Here is a 16404-nt window from a genome sequence, read left to right on the forward strand (position 1 = left end):
GGGGAGGGGACACAGGCCACTCTGGCCCCCAACCTCTCCAAGGCTATTGTTGTTCAGTTGCTCAGTCGTGTCCGACTCTTTGCAATCCCATGGACTGCAGCATGCCAGACTCTTCTGTCCTCCACCATCACCCAGAGTTTGCTCAAATGCATGTCCATTGAGTCAGTGATGCTATCTAACCATTTTACCCTCTGTTGCCCCCTTCTCCTTTGGCCTTCAGTCTTTCCTAGCATCAGGGTCTTTTCCAATGAGTCAGCTCTTTGCATCAGGTGGCCAGAGTACTGAAGCTTCAGCTTCAGCATCAGTCCTTCCAATGAATATTTAGGGTTGATTTCCTTTAGGATTGACTGGTTGGATCTCCTTGCAGTCCAAGGGACTCTCAAGAGTCTTCTCCAAACCACATTTCTAAAGCATCAATTCTTCAGTGCTCGCTTTCTTTATGGTTCAAGTCTCACATTTGTACATGACCACCTTCTATGGGTCGTTGTGGTGGGGGACACAGGCCACTCTGCCCACCAGTCTCCCCAAGGCTACACTTTTGCATGTTTGTGCTTTGGACTTTGAGTGAAAAAAATTCTTTCATCTCTTACTGAGGAGATGAAAGAGGGTGGGTGGTGGCGGTGGTGGAATGCAACTTTCCCATAAAAAGTACTTGGAACACTTAGGCAAACTGTTTCTAGCTCTTCTCAGCTTAATGGGTTTATTTGCATAAGGAAGAACACACAGAGACAAACTTCCAGAAGGGAAAACATACGTTCCCCTCTAAAGACTCCAGTGCTTTTGACAGATTTAAAATATTTCACTTTAAGTGTCAGAATTTTAGGATTTTGGATTGCTGAAAAGCTCAAGAGTCTTCAAGGGACTTCCCTGGTGGTCCAGTGGTTGAGAGTTCACCTTCCAATGTAGGGGATGTGGGTCTGACCCCTGGTCAAGGAACTGAGAGCCTGTGCCCCACACCTAGAGAAAGCCTGCACACCCAATGAAGACCCAGCTTAGCCAAAAAAAAAAAAGAGTGTTTCAAACCTCTTTATTACTTTTACTACCAAAACAAATATTCATGTTGTCTATAACTGGCATAAATTCCAAGATGTTTAATGTCCGTTATGCTATGTAATAAAATGGGCCCAGAATCATAAGAAAATTAATAGTGCTAGGAGGAGCGACTGTTTCAAGATACTAATTTGGTTTCTAATTAGCACACGCGTATAAGAACACACGCAGGTAAGAATTTCCTAGCGATATTTCTAGAGGATCGAAGATCTCTGAGAGCAAGTCATTATGTACATGCTTTCAGGGACTAAGGAGAACGCATAAAGTAGTCAGAACGATGAATCAAACAGCCATGCAGCTTCTGCTTCTGGCTGAATGTTCTGCAGGCAGTAGAATATTGAAGCAGCTAAGACGTGAGTGGATGGAACTCGATTTGAGTTCAAACCAGGGCAGCCTCGGGTTCATAGATGTCTTGTTACAATATATTCTCCTTCAGTTATAAATAAAGCTCCAGAGGTGGAGGAGGTAACAGGATGATGAATCAGTGTAATTATTTCTAGATAATATCTTTGTGAAAAAATTTTTTTCTCCCCAGATATCATCAGCCACATTAAACAATACTCAAATTGTGACTGGCTGATATTCAAAGATACATGGAAATTCTATAATATTATATGTCAAATATGTTTCAACTGAAAAAAAAAAAAGATATATGAGAATAATTCAGCCTTGTCCATGTACCTGGGACATTAGCTCAGGAAAGCTCTGAAATGGGAGGATAACTGAAAAGGATATTTTAGCAAAACTGGGTTCAAGAGAAGGTGCTCCTCAGGGAGTCAGTTACATGTCATGGTAGCTGTTTGCAGTAGGGGTTCCTGCAGGACTTGCTGCTTTCAGTGTTTTCTTCAAAAATAGGTTCAAAAGAGAGTCACCGCTTCATTGAAATACTAGAACATATATCCTGTTTCCTGGTTTATTCTGTCCCCCTCACTAGAACAAAACAGGGGGAAGGATCATGTCTTCCCTGTTTCTGCTGAATTCACAGAGCCTGGAAGCCAGCACGACACAGGGTTGGCCCCAGCAAATGCTGATTTGAATGGATGGATGGATGAAGAACAAACAGACACGCAACTGTCCGAGTTTTGGAAGGTTACTAGGGCCAGCCTTTGCCTTCATGGAGCTGGCAGTCTCCTGATAGAATCTCCCGTGTCCTTTCTAGGGCACCATTTCTAGGACTGAAACTGTGCCCCTAGGATCGGTTACAGAAGGGGAAGGCAGTACACAGAGAATCAGGGAACCGAGGCCCCAAAGGTGGCTATGGTTTTAAGCAGAATTATGCACTGAGACCAAAATTCATCAGTGGCCAATTACTTTTTTTTTTTTAATCAACTATGTTGAGATATGGGCTTCCCTGCTGGTGCAGCTGGTAAAGAATCCACCTGCAATGCAGGAGACCCCGGTTTGATTCCTGGGTTGGGAAGATCCCCCGGAGAAGAGAATGGCTACTCACTCCAGTATTCTGACCTGGAGAGTTCCATGGACTGTATGGTCCGTGGGGAGAGTCAGACACAACTGAGCTACTTTCACATATGTTGAGATATAATTTATGTACAAGATCAATGGCCAATTTTAAAGTCATTCCTTAAAAAAAAAATTTGTTTTTTGGATCTAGTTTCAAGAGAAAGGAACTTGACTATAAATCCAGGCATCCTGGGTGGAGAATTTTGGGTGAATTTCTCCATAAATGAAGTAGCAGCAGCTGCCTTCAGGGTTTGATAAAGGCCTTGGTGTTTGGAACACTGGGAGGTTCCTTCTCCACATCTCCAGTCCTTTCTGGCTGGGGCCAGGTGAGCATGAGAGGCGGTCACTAAAGCCACAGCGCTGGGTGGAAATGCAAAGTGGCAGAGGGGAGCTCAAGTCACATAGCCCCCCTCTCATTTACTGTGCAAGCTGTAACAAGTTCCTGGGTATCTCCGAGCCTACCTCAGTCCCCTCATCTGTAGAACCATATGTGTAGTCAGGGGCTTCCCAGATGGTGCTAGTGGTGAAGAACCTGCCTGCTAAGGCAGGAGATATAAGAGACCAGGGTTCGATCCCTGGGTCGGGAAGATCCCCTGGAGGAGGGCATGGCAACCCACTCCAATCTCCTTGCCTGAAGAATCCCATGGACAGAGGAGCCTGGCAGGCCTCAGTCCATAGAGTTGCAGAGTCAGACACGACTGAAGAAGGCACTTAATCAAAGGTATTAATGGTATTGTTCTTAGCAGGCTAGGACCTGCCAAGTCTCTCCTCCCTGGATCTGTGCTCTTCTCCACTATCCATGCTGACCACCCATTTCCAACTATCCGGGTGGATACCCTTGGTATCCCTGCAGCTCCACTTGAGAGCCATCACCCTGAGTCACCACCCTAAGGCTCTGACCCCTTGTCTTCGAGCCCTACCTGGTTTTTCTTTTTTAAAATTAATTGTCATTAAAGTATAGTTGCTTTAGAATGTTGTGTTAGTTTCTGCTGCACAGCAAAGTGAATCAGTTACATATATGCACATATCCCTTCTTTTTTCGACTTCCTTCCCATTTATTTCACAGAGCATTGGGTAGGGTTCCCTGTGCAACACAGTAGGTTCTCACGAGTTATCTATTTTATACATAGTATTAAGAGTGCGGGGCTTCCCTGGCGACTCAGTAGTAAAGAGTTTCGGGAGCTGCAGTTTCGATCCCTGGGTTGGGGAGATGCCCCTGGAGAAGGAAATGGCAACCCACTCCACTATTCTTGCCTGGAAAATCTCATGGACAGAGGAGCCTGGTGAGCTGTTGTTCACGGGGTCGCCTAAGAGTTGGACATGACTTAGCAACTAAACAACAATTAAGAGTGTGTGTATGCCAATCCAAACCTCCCAATCTGTCCCACGCCCCTCCTCCCCTCTACCTGGCTTTTCAAGTTCTCGATTTCTCTCTGTTGGGCATCATCATCTTCCTCCAGAACCTGGAGCTTGGACGGGACCACCCTCTCATTCTGCCTGGAGGTGGCTGTTTCCGACAGTTTCTGGCTCAGGTGGGCCACTTCGTTCTGAAGGTTCGCGATCACGGCATCTTTGTATTTGGATTCGAGTTCGAAATCCGAGAGACGGCTGACTTCTTTTCCCAGCAGCATAATTATTTCATCCTGGGTGGAGGCCAGATGGGAAGTTTAGTGGGTGTGGGTCTGGGTGTAAGGCTGAGCCCATTGAAAAAAATATAGGAAAAATATGGTATTTTTCTCTGGGAAGGTGAGGGCAGGCAGGGAAGGACAAGGCAGAGTCTCAAGGCTATCTCTGTCATTTGAGAAAACCTCAGAGAGTCAAGAATTTGGTTGAAATAATGTACTTGTATATAGACATGTGTAATGGGTGTCTGGGCTCCTCAGGTGGTGCTAGTGGTAAAGTGCTCACCTGCTAATGCAGGAAATGTAAGAGATGTGGGTTTGACCCCTGGGTTGGGAAGATCCCCTGGAGGAGGCCCTGGCACCCCACTCCACTCTTCTTGCCTGGAGAATCCCATGGACAGAGAAGCCTGGTGAGCTACAGTCCATGGGGTTGCAAAGAGTCAGACACGACTGAAGCGACTTAGCCTGGACACACATGAGTGGATGTCTATAGCTCACAGGTACTGAAACTACTGAGAGTTATCCTTTCATGTTAAGAACAACCATCCCACTTGGGAACTTTTGTTGCTGGAAAGTTTATAATTTTTTATTTACAATATTTAGCCTAGCACACTGGGGACCTAGGAAAGGTAACTAGGAAATCAACATTCTATTCAATCACATTCTACTTATAACGAGGGCTATTTTTTTTTAACTTAAAACATCTAATACATTCTGAAATATTTATTTCCCTTTCCTCTCTTCTAGTACTTCCTGCCTCTCTGGCAATTCATGTAAGAATTTTTTTCCAGGTCACTGGATCTGGGAAGTAAATGAGATGGGAATGCTGATTATTTGTGCGGGCTGGTGTAAAGCTTGGGCTGGGAAAACAACATCACTGGCAGACTTCATCCACAGGCATAATTAACCCTGTCTTCCATCTCTCCAAAGAAAAAGTTCTAACAAAAGAATTTGTTAGGTTTTCCAAAAGTGGAAGGAAAAAAAAAAATCCCCCAAGCTTCTCACCAGCAGTTATCAACAAAATGTCAAGAAAACTGGGGGAAAAAAAAAAAAAAAAAGAATTCGCCAGATGCCTTTTCAAAGGCAGACACAGAAAGAGGTAAACAGGCAATTTCTAGGCTGGCTCATTCCCAGGGGAGCTTGCCCAGTTGGCCTCAAGACCTTCCAGCTCTATGACCTGGGGAAGGACAGGATCTTAGTCAGGAGGAAGCTCGTCTGACATTGCCAGCTGCTGCCAAAGGTCTTCCTCTGGGTCCCTGTAAATGCTGGTGGCAAAATTTCAAGAGAGAACACCAAACAGATTCCCTGCTCCTGGGCAGCTCCCCCCTCTTTCATCCTATTATGATCAGCCAGGTGCTTATTTATTTTTCATGCCACAAACACTCACTGGGCAGCTGCTATATACCAGGCCCTGTGTTTGTGCTGAAATATGTTTGCAGAGGGCGGAGGACCACTGTGGGTTCTGTCTTCCTGGTGAGCACCAGTCCCCAGCCCCCAGTGCCCTTCCTGGAGGGAGCCCGGTACATGTGACCCAAGCTGGTCAATCAGAGTTTTCTCAAAGATTTCACACATCAGTTACAGAGGGCGAGGATCTCTTGCCTCCTTTTGGACCACTGACCTTACATTTAGAGGCTTGTTTGCCTGAGTTTGCCTTTTTCAACACACAAAACTGGCCTTATGCAGAAAGCCAGACTCTGAGGGAAACAGAGGGGAGAGATTGGTGGTAGGAAGTGTTCTGATGACAAGATTCAAGCTCCTAGATCTAGCCATACTTGAAGCTAGGAACCCTTTAAATAGTCCAATAAGAGGAGCCAATAAATGCTTCCCCGTCCACCAAGCTAATTTACTTACTGTCACCTGAAGGAGTCCTGGCAAGTCAGGGGATAAATGGCTTATAAATAGAAAAAAATTATAATTGTGGTTGCACTTTATTTCCAATTTAAAAATGGAGGCAAGTTGAAAAACGGCTACAAACACTTTGCAGCTTTGCTATCTAGCCTATTTTCCCACCCTCTAAGTCTGGGCTGGCCCTGGGACTTCTTTAACCAACCGAAGGTAGTGGAAGTGTGGCTGCACGATCCCCAGGCAAGTTCTTACAGGCTGTGAGATTGTGTTCCAGCCCCCTGGGAACCCTGAGAGCACTGTGCTATGATGAAAAACCACAAGCAGAAAGGGGGGCACCAGTCCAGGCATCCTGGCTGAGGCTCCAGTCCTGGGAAGGAGGCCATCAGAGAGACCACTGGCTGGGCCAGGTCGCGGGCTGACTGCAGTCTAGTGAGTGAGGTCAGGGGACAGGAGCAAAGGAAACTTCCAGGTCAATCCAGAGAGTCTGGGAAATAATGAGTTGCTGTTTTAAGCCCCTAAGCTTTAAGGATGGCTTGTTACAGAGCAAGAAACACAGAATCTGAGCCTGGCTTCTCACCTCCCTGCAACAATTCTCACAGTTTTGTCTCAGGACACCTTTGTTGGAACCCCCTACCTCCTGAAGTTTGGATTCCGTGTCTGACAAAGACCCCAGGTGGTTCTGCTCCTCACAGACTCCAAGAATTGCTGCAGGCCCAGGCCCTGGCCTTTGAGGAAAGCGAGACATTGCAGACTGCTTCTTTTAGAATAATTTTCAGGTCTAAGAGGGGAGAAATCAGCCTGGGTCCTTCCCAGGATGGTCTGAATTCACCTCTTCTCCTTCTTTGAACCTCCCTAATTCTTTAATGAGTATCTCTCTTTGCTTGGGCCTCCCTGACTTCAGTGTTCACTTCTTCCTGCCAGAAATGTATTTATCCATCATCACTGTTCCATCACTTGAAGCTGACCAAGTGATTACTATGTGTGTGTGTTAGAAGTACCCGCTGGGAAGTTAACCAGACCTCGGTTTGAATCCTAACACTGCTCCTTACCCTGGGCAACCTTAAACAAGTTACTTAACCTCTCTGAGCTTCAGTTTCCTCATCTGCAAAGTGAGGGAGATAAAATCTACCCTGAAGATGATAAGGATTAACAAGCCAAGGGAATGTCAAGGGCACAGGACATGGCCCAGCACACAGGAGGTGCTCAGTATCTTGCAGCTGCTGCTACTGCTGCTAAGTCACTTCAGTCGTGTCCGACTCTGTGTGACCCCATAGACGGCAGCCCACCAGGCTCCCCTGTCCCTGGGATTCTCCAGGCAAGAACACTGGAGTGGGTTGTCATTTCCTTCTCCAATGCAGGAGAGTGAAAAGTGAAAGGGAAGTCGCTCAGTCGTGTCCGACCCTTCGCGACCTCATGGGCCGCAGCCCACCAGGCTCCTCTGTCCATGGGATTTTCCAGGCAAGAGTACTGGAGTGGGGTGCCATCGCCTTGCAGCGGTAGATGCTATTTGGGATAAAATGAGCAGTAACCAAACTTTTGGCTGAATGTCTTGGGAGCAAGAGGTGATTTCTTGGAAGCAGGAAAAAAAAAAAAAAAGGTACTTCTAGAGTCACAAAGAGCAAGAGGCAGTGGCAATCCCTCCGTGGGTCCCTCTTGCCACTGCAGCTCTGTCCTCCCCGAGATCCCTCACCTTCTCCTGCTGGGCCAAGTCATGATCCACAAACATCTCTCTGGCGGATCCTGCCCCGGGAATTTCCTCGGCCACTGGTTGGTCTGATAGGTCCGCAGCGTTGGTCCACACTAACACACACGGGCGACAGAGAATGCAGAGGAGATGGTAAGTGTCCCCAGAATCTTAGGGGATATCTTCAGATTAACCTTCACATTCATGAAACTCATGCAATGACATCACCAACAGGAATGTTGGTAAGGGGAAGAGCCATCTCTTCCTCTTCCCCCAGGTTAGCTGTGCTGATGCACTTTGATGCAGCCCTTTCCAGACTTATTTCTATGCCGCGTAAGAGCTGAGGACCTGTGCACGTCGTTTAATCTCCCTCAGCTGCATATATAATGTAGGGACACTAACAGTCTCTATTATAAAGGGCTCTTTGGAGAGTAAAGAGAATAATGATGTAGAGCAGGGGTGGGCAAACTGTGGCCCTACAGCCAAATCTGGCCCTCGGTGTATTTTTAAATCTATCTGTTGGGCTCTTCTCTACTGCAGTGAGTGGGAGCTGCTCTCTAGCTGTGGTGCATGTACTGCTCACTGCAGTGGTTTCTCCTGTTGCGGAGCACGGGCTCTGGCGAGCGCAGGCTCAGCAGCTGCAGCACGTGGGATCAGCAGTTGTGGCGCATGGGCTTAGGGCTCCATGGCAAGTGGAATCTTCGCAGACCAGGGACTGAACCTGTGTCCCCTGAACTGGAAGGCAGATTCTTATCTATTGCGCCACCAGGGAAGTCCAGCTATTTTTAAACTGCAGTCCCATCTTTTATTTTATTTAAGATTTTTTTTTTGAGGCTGACCTGTTTTCCTTTTTAAGTCTTTATTGAACTCATTACAATATTGCTTCTGCTCTGTGCTTCAGTTTTTTTTGGCCATGAGGCATATGGGATCTTAACTCCCCTACCAAGGATCAAGCCAGTACCCCCTGTACTGGAAGGTGAAGTCTTAACACTGGACCACCAGGGAAGGCCCTAGTCATATCTTTAACAAAAAACGAAAATGGGGGAATTCCCTGGCTGTCCAGTGGTTAGGACTCTGCTTTCCCTGCCAAGGGCTCGGGTTCAATCCCTGGCTGGGGAACTAAGATCTCATAGCCAACAAACAAAAACAAAAATGGATTTACATAACAGAGATTTTTCTCCAGCTTACTTTTCACCTAACAATATTAAAAAAAAAAAAATCAGCATTTGTAGCTGTACTTGCTTCTTTTAAAAAATATTTATCTTTGTCTGTGTTGGGTCTTACGTGTGAGTGAGCGGGCTTCTCTCCAGTTGTGGCGGGTGGGCTCCAGAGCATGGGGGCTCTCTAGCTGTGGTGTGCAGGCTTAGCTGCCCCTTGCCACGAGGGAGCTTAGTTCCCTGATCAGGGATCAAACCCCCATCCACTGCACTGGGAGGCAGGTTCCTAACCACTGGACCACCAGGGAAGTCCCCTGGTTCTTTTTAATGATAGCATTGTGCTCCACTGTACAGCCCTACCTGATGTACTAATTGGAACCCACTTGATAAACATACAAGCTTTCCTGATTGTTTGCTTATTAATCCCATTATTACAAGGGCTGTTTACATGACTTTTGGGGGATGTGGCATTATGTTTGGGAATCTCACTCTGAATCACATCAGACACAATTCACACCAAGACTGAATAATTTGTCTTTTTTTTGGTGTAGAAACTTTTGTAAAGATTTCCATAATTCTGCTTGTGAGATCACTTGGCTCCAGCAGTGTATTTTAAATTTTCAACTGACTCTGGTTTCTGGGCAGTCACTGCGCATTCTTATCTTCTTGTGAAGTGAGAAACTGATCCAATTGTTTTCAAAGTCAGTGAAACTTTAATGGGTGTTAACATGAATGATGAATGAAGCATGCACCAGCACGTTTGTGGCCATTTATTCCATCATTTATTCATTTGGCTTCTGCATTTTTTATTTATGCACTTCAGAGTCAACGATTCCCAAGCTTTTAAACATGTCTGTGGATCGTAGAACCTCCAGTGGACGCAGCCTATTTAAAAAAAGAAATCCTCTCCTGGCACAGGTTTGACTATAACGTGCAGCCAACTTCCGGGCCCTGTCATGCATCAAGGATCGTCACAGGCACGCACCTTAGTTTCTAAATATTCAGCATAGTGCGCTTGGTGCTATATGCATGCGGGTCACTTAACTTGTAGGCTAGAGGTGGTCAGATCCTTAATCTGCAGTTCTCAGTCCTGGTGTGGCCAGGCAGCACTGCATTAGACAGGCCATAGACCAGAGGCAGTTGTGCCTCCCGAAGGTCAGAAATGGGTTCTTACTGGTAACAGTGTGGCCTGTTACTTGGCATGCTGAATGCTAGAAACTAGCTCCCAGGGGTCCAGTGGAGGAAGGGACTGCCTAAGCTGTGCCCCGGGGCAGGCCCTGGAGTCTGACCCTAACGGGGCGAGTGTCCTGTCTCGGCTTAAAGCTCTGGCGTCTGCTGCTGTCTCTAGGGGTAACTCAAGATGCTCTGAGACCCTGTGAGGTGATGGTCGGAGGGGGACATCATCAAACCTATAGAACAGGCTGAACAACGGGATCCCTTTGCTGCAGAAGGTGTGTTCACTGAAAGTCTTTTTCGGGGCAGAACGTGCTCAGAGACTCGCTTTCCTTACACCCAGGCTGTGAGGTGCTGGGGCAGCTTCCCCTCACCCACACCAAACGTCTTTACAAGCTACTATTATTTGTCAACACTGGAGCAGGAAATGGCAATCCACTCAGTATTCTTGCCTGGAAAATTCTATGGACAGAGAGGCCTGGCGGGCTACAGTCCATGGGGTCACAGAGTCGTACACAACTGTGGGAGTGAGCTATCTTTGTAGCTCTTCCTGTTTCCCTTGTTCCTATTAATATTATCAAAAAGGACCTAAGGGCCATGTCTGACCAAACCGGTTTAACTCGGTTCAAAACAGACTCTCTTGGCTGCTATAGATGTGTTATACTTTGAAACAAATTGAAAAAAATTGATCCCTTGGAGATCCTAGTGGGGAGAACCCCCAGGGAGGGCCAGGAGGGCTGGGGGATTGGGTGGGATGGCAGAGGTAGCAACAGGGGCACTTTAAGAAGTTTCCAGCAGGACCTATTTGCCAAATAGCAGGGGAGTTACTTCAGTATTTTAACAACCCACTGCTTGTCCTGGTGTGTGTGTGTGAAAGTCTCTCTGTTGTGTCTGGCTCTTTGCTACTCCATGGATTATATGTCCATGGCATTCTCCAGGCCAGAATACTGGAGTGGGTAGCCCTTCCCTTCTCCAGGGGATCTTCCCAACTCAGGGACTGAACCCAGGTCTCCCTCATTGCAGGCAGATTCTTTACCAGCTGAGCCACAAGGGAAGCTTGCCTGTCCTGGTGTTCATCCAATAATCATCAGTCTACAAAGGGGCAGCAAGTGTGCACCTTAACTGTGTCTTATTTTTTTATCATTTCTTTCTTTAAAAAAAATTTTTTCAATTATGAAAGTATAAGACATCTATAGCAGACGTGGAAAATACAGAATAAAGTTACATATATTAACTGTGTCTTTAAGACGTTGCTACATATGGTAAGTTGTGAATAAAAGTTAAATGACAATCATGGGTAGATAATCATTTAACTTTTTTAATATTTCAACATTTATTGAGTGTTCAGTATGCATCAGGTACTGTGCTTGTGCTAACAGGCAGGATCTGATTCTGTCTTCATGACAACCTGGTGAGATAAGCGTTACTATTTCCATCTCTGGTGAAGGACACGGAAGCGTGGCTTGATACCGTCCATGGGGTAGTAAAGAGTCAGACACAACTTAGTGACTGAACAACAACAACATTCCTGTTTCCATTTTATAAGTGAGTGATATGCAGTACAGAGATGCCAAGTCACCTACTCAAGGACACACAGCTGGTATGTGGGTATGAGCCCAGGTTTGTTGGATTCTGAGCCCAACCTCTCCTAACCTCTATGCAGTAAATTTACTGAAGTGGGAAGACATTTATGATGTATTATTGAGTTTCAAAAGGCAGGTTACCAATGTTAGGTTCACAGGATCCCATTAGTGGGAGAAAAATTATATATAAATTGGATGCTATTTAAAAAAATTCACCCAATGTATTTTCTGTTCCCGGTAATTCTTCTTCACCTCCCATGAGCTCTTGCCATTAAGATTTGGTGGTTTTGGAGCTGAGGTTTTATTGCCTTGTGGGAAAGGAAGGATGATCATTAACTTAGAATGGGGTGATTCAGCCTCCAGGCACAATGATGTTTTGACTTCTGGCAAAGACTGGAGACATTTCTGAGTATCACAGTCGGAGGGTCGGGGGGTGGGGTTGCTGCTGGCATCAAGTGGGAAGGAGCCAGGGAGCTGCTAAATGTTCTAAAATGAACAGGACAGATCCTACAACAAGGAGTTATCCAGTCCCAAATGTCACTGTGCCGAGATGGAGAAACCCTGACCTGGCCTACGATAAATAAGGCCTTGGCCTTGGGTTTTCAAATAGGATTGTTCAAATCTATAGCAAGGCAACAGTCTAACAGTAAACCAACTTTAGTTGAAAACCCCAGCTTCATTAAAAGGGGACAGTTTTTTTCAGAACCCTCAAAAATAAATGTCTTTTATCAAGAGCCAACCTGGAGGACTGGAGCACAGAGTGCTCCAAAGAGTGGAGTAGAGAGGCCCAGACAGGAAGGAGCTCTCCATCACACGGGAAGTTGAAAGTCCTTCTCAGAGGATGGAGTGTCAGGGAAGTCAGGGTGAATGTATGGAAACAGATGAGATATGGCTGGGAGGCTGAGGGGATAGAGCCCCAGGAAGATGTGAAGGCCTCTAAGCCAAAGGAGTCATCCTTCACTTCTCCAGGGGAGTGTACATCCCTTAGAGAAGCCCCATTTTCAACATGGCATTGGAAAAACTGATGGCAAAATCCACTGATTACAGTTGTTTAGTTGATCAGTTTTGTCTGACTCTTTGTGACCCCATAGACTGCAGCATGCCAGGCTTCCCTGTCCATCACTATCTCCCGGAGTTTGTTCAAACTCATGTTCATTGAATCAATGATGCCAACCAACCATCTCATCCTCTGTCGCCCCCTTCTCCTCTTGTTCTCAGTCCTTTCCAACATCAGTCCTTCCAATGAATATTCAGGGTTGATTTCCTTTAGGATTGACTGGTATGATCTCCTTGCTGTCCAAGGGACTCTCAAGAGTCTTCTCCAGCACCACAGTTCAAAAGCATCAATTCTTTGGCGTTCAGCCTTCTTTATGGTCCAGCTCTCACATCTGTACGTAGTCAAGGTGTACAAACCATAACTTGGACTCTACAGACCTATGCTGGCCTGAGACTAGGTCATAAAAGACATTGTGGCTTCTGCCTTACTGTCCAAGACCACTTGTCTGGAGGAGTCAGCAGCTGTGTCACAAGGACACTCAGCAGCCTACAGACAGGTCCACCTAGTGAAGAACTGAGGCCTCCTACTAAAAGCCGTGGAGGGAACCATCACAGAGATGGGCGCTTCAGCCCCAGGAGGGCCTCCTGATGATCACAGCCCTAGCTGAGACCATGATAGCAACCTCATGAGAAACAAGCCCAGGTCACCCAGCTCAGCCAGTCCCCAATTCCTGACTCAGAGAAACTGTGAGATAATAAATGCTTCAGTTCAGTTCAGTTGCTCAGTCGTGTCCGACTCTTTGTGACCCCATGAACCGCAGCACGCCAGGCCTCCCTGTCCATCACCAACTTCCGGAGTTCACTCAAACTCATGTGCATCGAGTCGGTGATGCCGTCCAGCCATCTCATCCTCTGTTGTCCCCTTCTCCTCCTGTCCCAATCCCTCCCAGCATCAGAGTCTTTTCCAATGAGTCAGCTCTTCGCATGAGGTGGCCAAAGTACTGGAGTTTCATGCTTACTGTTGTTTTATTTTAAACACATTTATTTGGCTGTGCTGGGTCTTGACTGCTGTGCTGGGTCTTGACTGCTGTGCTCGGGGTTTCTCTAGTTGCAGGGAGTGGGGCTTACTGCTTAGTGTGGGCTTCTCACTGCAGTGGCTTCTCCTGTTGCAGAGCCCCTCTAGGGCTTTGGGGCTTCAGTGGTTTCGGCTTGTGGGCTCTAGAGCACAGGCTCAGTAGTTGGGATGCACGAGCTTAGTTGTTCTGTGGCATGAGGGATCTTTCCAGACCACAGATAGAACTGTGTCTCCTCCTTTAGCGGGACGATTCTTCACCACTGAGCCATCAGGGACACTCCTTACTGTTGTTTTAGACCCTCACACCCTGGAGTAACGTGTCAGCTGCAATGAGTAGTGAATACCGACTTTTGGCAGCAGGATTGGTGTGAAATTTAACAAAACCCCTGAATGGTGGAGTGGTTTGGGGCGGAACAGTGGCCAGAAGCTGGAGGACTTTTGCTGAGAGTCTTAGAGGAGGCCTGTTAGAAGGTTTGTTAGTAGGAGCTCAAAGGCCTTTGAGGAGGCAGTGAGGGGACGTTTCCAGGAAAGGGAGGAAAATGTTACTGGGGTCAAGGGATCCTTGTTAGGTGGCGGCAGAAGTTTTAATAGCACATTGCCTGTCATCATGTGGGAAGAGAAAATGTTCCTGATGAGCTGACTGACCAAGCTAAAGAGAGCTCCAGGCAAGAGTTGTGGAAGGAGCACCTGGTTGCTTCTTACTACTTATTTACAGTGAAATGTGAATGGGTGCTTGGTCAGTCATGGCTCTTGGCGGCCCCATGGAGTGTAGCTCTCCAGGCTCCTCTGTCCATGGAATTTTCCAGGCAAGAAATACTGGAGGGGGTTGCATTCCTACTCCAAGGGATCTTCCTGACCCAGGGATTGAACCCGTGTCTCTTGCACTATTTGCATTGGCAGACGGTTTCTTTACCACTAGTGCCACCTGGGAAGTCCATGTGAGGGGTAGAGACAGTTAAGTTCCCTGCCTGTGCAGGTGGCAAATGACACGTAAGAAACAAACTCTGGGCAAAGATCAAATCAAGGGTGCTCTTAAGAAAACACAATCTAAAGAAGAAACTGAAGTGACTGTAAAAATCTTGTGTTAAGAACACAGACTCAGGGCAGTGTCCCAGAGATGTTTGGTCTAGGCACTGGGCTTCTAAGAAGCTTGGGCAGTGCTGGCAGAAGCCCAAGGTGGAAGGGCTTGGGTAAAAAAAAACCTGTGAGCATGGGCTTTGCCCATTGTCAACCTACTTTTTTAACTTATATGCAGAGTACATCATGCAAAATGCTGGGCTGGATGGAGCACAAGCTGGAATCAAGATTGCCGGGAGAAATATCAATAACCTCAGATATGCATATGACACCACCCTAATGGCAGAAAGCAAAGAGGAACTAAAGAGACACTTGATGAAGGTGAAAGAGCAGAATGAAAAAGCTGGCTTAAAACTCAACATTCAAAAAATGAAGATTGTGGCATCTGGTTCCATCACGTCACGGCAAATAGATGGGGAAACAATGGAAACAGTGAGAGACTTTATTTTCTTGGGCTCCAAAATCACTGCAGATGGTGACTGCAGACATGAAATTAAAAGACACTTGCTCCTTGGAAGAAAAGCTATGACAAACCTAGATAATATATCAAAAAGCAGAGACATTACTTCACTGACAAAGCTCCGTGTAGTCAAAGCTATGGTTTTTCCAGTAGTCACGTATGGATGTGAGAGTTGGACCATAAAGAAGGCTGATCACTGAAGAACTGATGCTTTTGAACTGTGGTGTTGGAGAAGACTCTTGAGAGTCCCTTGGACTGCAAAGAGATTAAGCCAGTAAATGCTAAAGGAAATCAACCATGAATATTCACTGGAAGAAATGATGCTGAAGCTCCAATACATTGGCCACCTGATGTGAAGAGCCAACTCATTGGAAAAGACCCTGATGCTGGAAAAGATTGAAGGCAGGAGAGAAGGGGACTACAAAGGATGAGATGGTTGGATGGCATCACCAACTCAATGGATATGAGTTTGAGCAAGCTCCAGGAGATGGTGAAGGGCAGGGAAGCCTGGCATGCTGCAATCCATGGGGTCGCAAAGAGTTGAACACAACAACATGGGTTTCACCTAATAGGATGAACCCATGTAAGAAGAACTAGCAACGGAGACCGACAGAGACTCACAAAACTAAAAGAAGCTTCTGGACCCACAAGCTTCTGCAGGCAGGAAGCAGACACTGGTTGCAGCTGCAACCATGTGATACCTTCGATGGGAAAGGCAGGACAATTCATAGGGCAGAACTTAGAGACAGGAGGGCAGAACCAAGAGCACTGGAATGTCGTTTCTGGGCAAGAGCTGGACTGAGGCCCCATCAAGGAACTGCTAAGATTTTCCCAGCTGGATTTCAGAATTGCTTTGGGCCAATGACGCCTGTGTGTTTCTTATCTTTTTCCCTTTTTAATTAGAGGAGGGTATGTAGCAGTTATGCTGTGTCTGTCCCACCATTGTATGTTGGGTTATGTGAGGGACAGACACTTTGTTCATCGGTCTTCAGGTTTCTGAAATAGTACTTGATGAACTGAACTTAAGGAACTACACCCATGAGCTTCGTCTATGCCTGGACTTGATTTAGATGAGATTCTGGAATTTGAGCTGATGCTGTAATGAGGTGAGATTTGGGGGAGGGGCACAGGAGAGGGTCGGAGGAGGGTGAATCACTGAGGACCAGAGGGCAGACTGCAGTAGCCAGCCTTCAAGATGAGAGCCGATAATTCTTGCCTCCT

The 16404-nt window shown here is 46.5% G+C and overlaps 1 protein-coding gene across 1 annotated transcript in view; it reads right to left on the minus strand.

The window, feature by feature from the left end:
* The window catches only part of FHAD1 (forkhead associated phosphopeptide binding domain 1), a 159547-nt gene that overhangs the window by 88539 nt on the left and 54604 nt on the right, over nt 1–16404 (minus strand). Inside the window, exons 5-6 of the mRNA XM_018060595.1 lie at nt 7669–7778; nt 3918–4154 (exon numbers count right to left, since the gene is read on the minus strand). Of these exons, the coding sequence (XP_017916084.1) occupies nt 3918–4154; nt 7669–7778 (347 nt within the window). The remainder of the gene's footprint in view (nt 1–3917; nt 4155–7668; nt 7779–16404) is intronic.

The sequence above is a fragment of the Capra hircus genome, chromosome 16, assembly GCF_001704415.2.
Source record: "Capra hircus breed San Clemente chromosome 16, ASM170441v1, whole genome shotgun sequence".
NCBI classification, from domain to species: Eukaryota; Metazoa; Chordata; class Mammalia; order Artiodactyla; family Bovidae; genus Capra; species Capra hircus.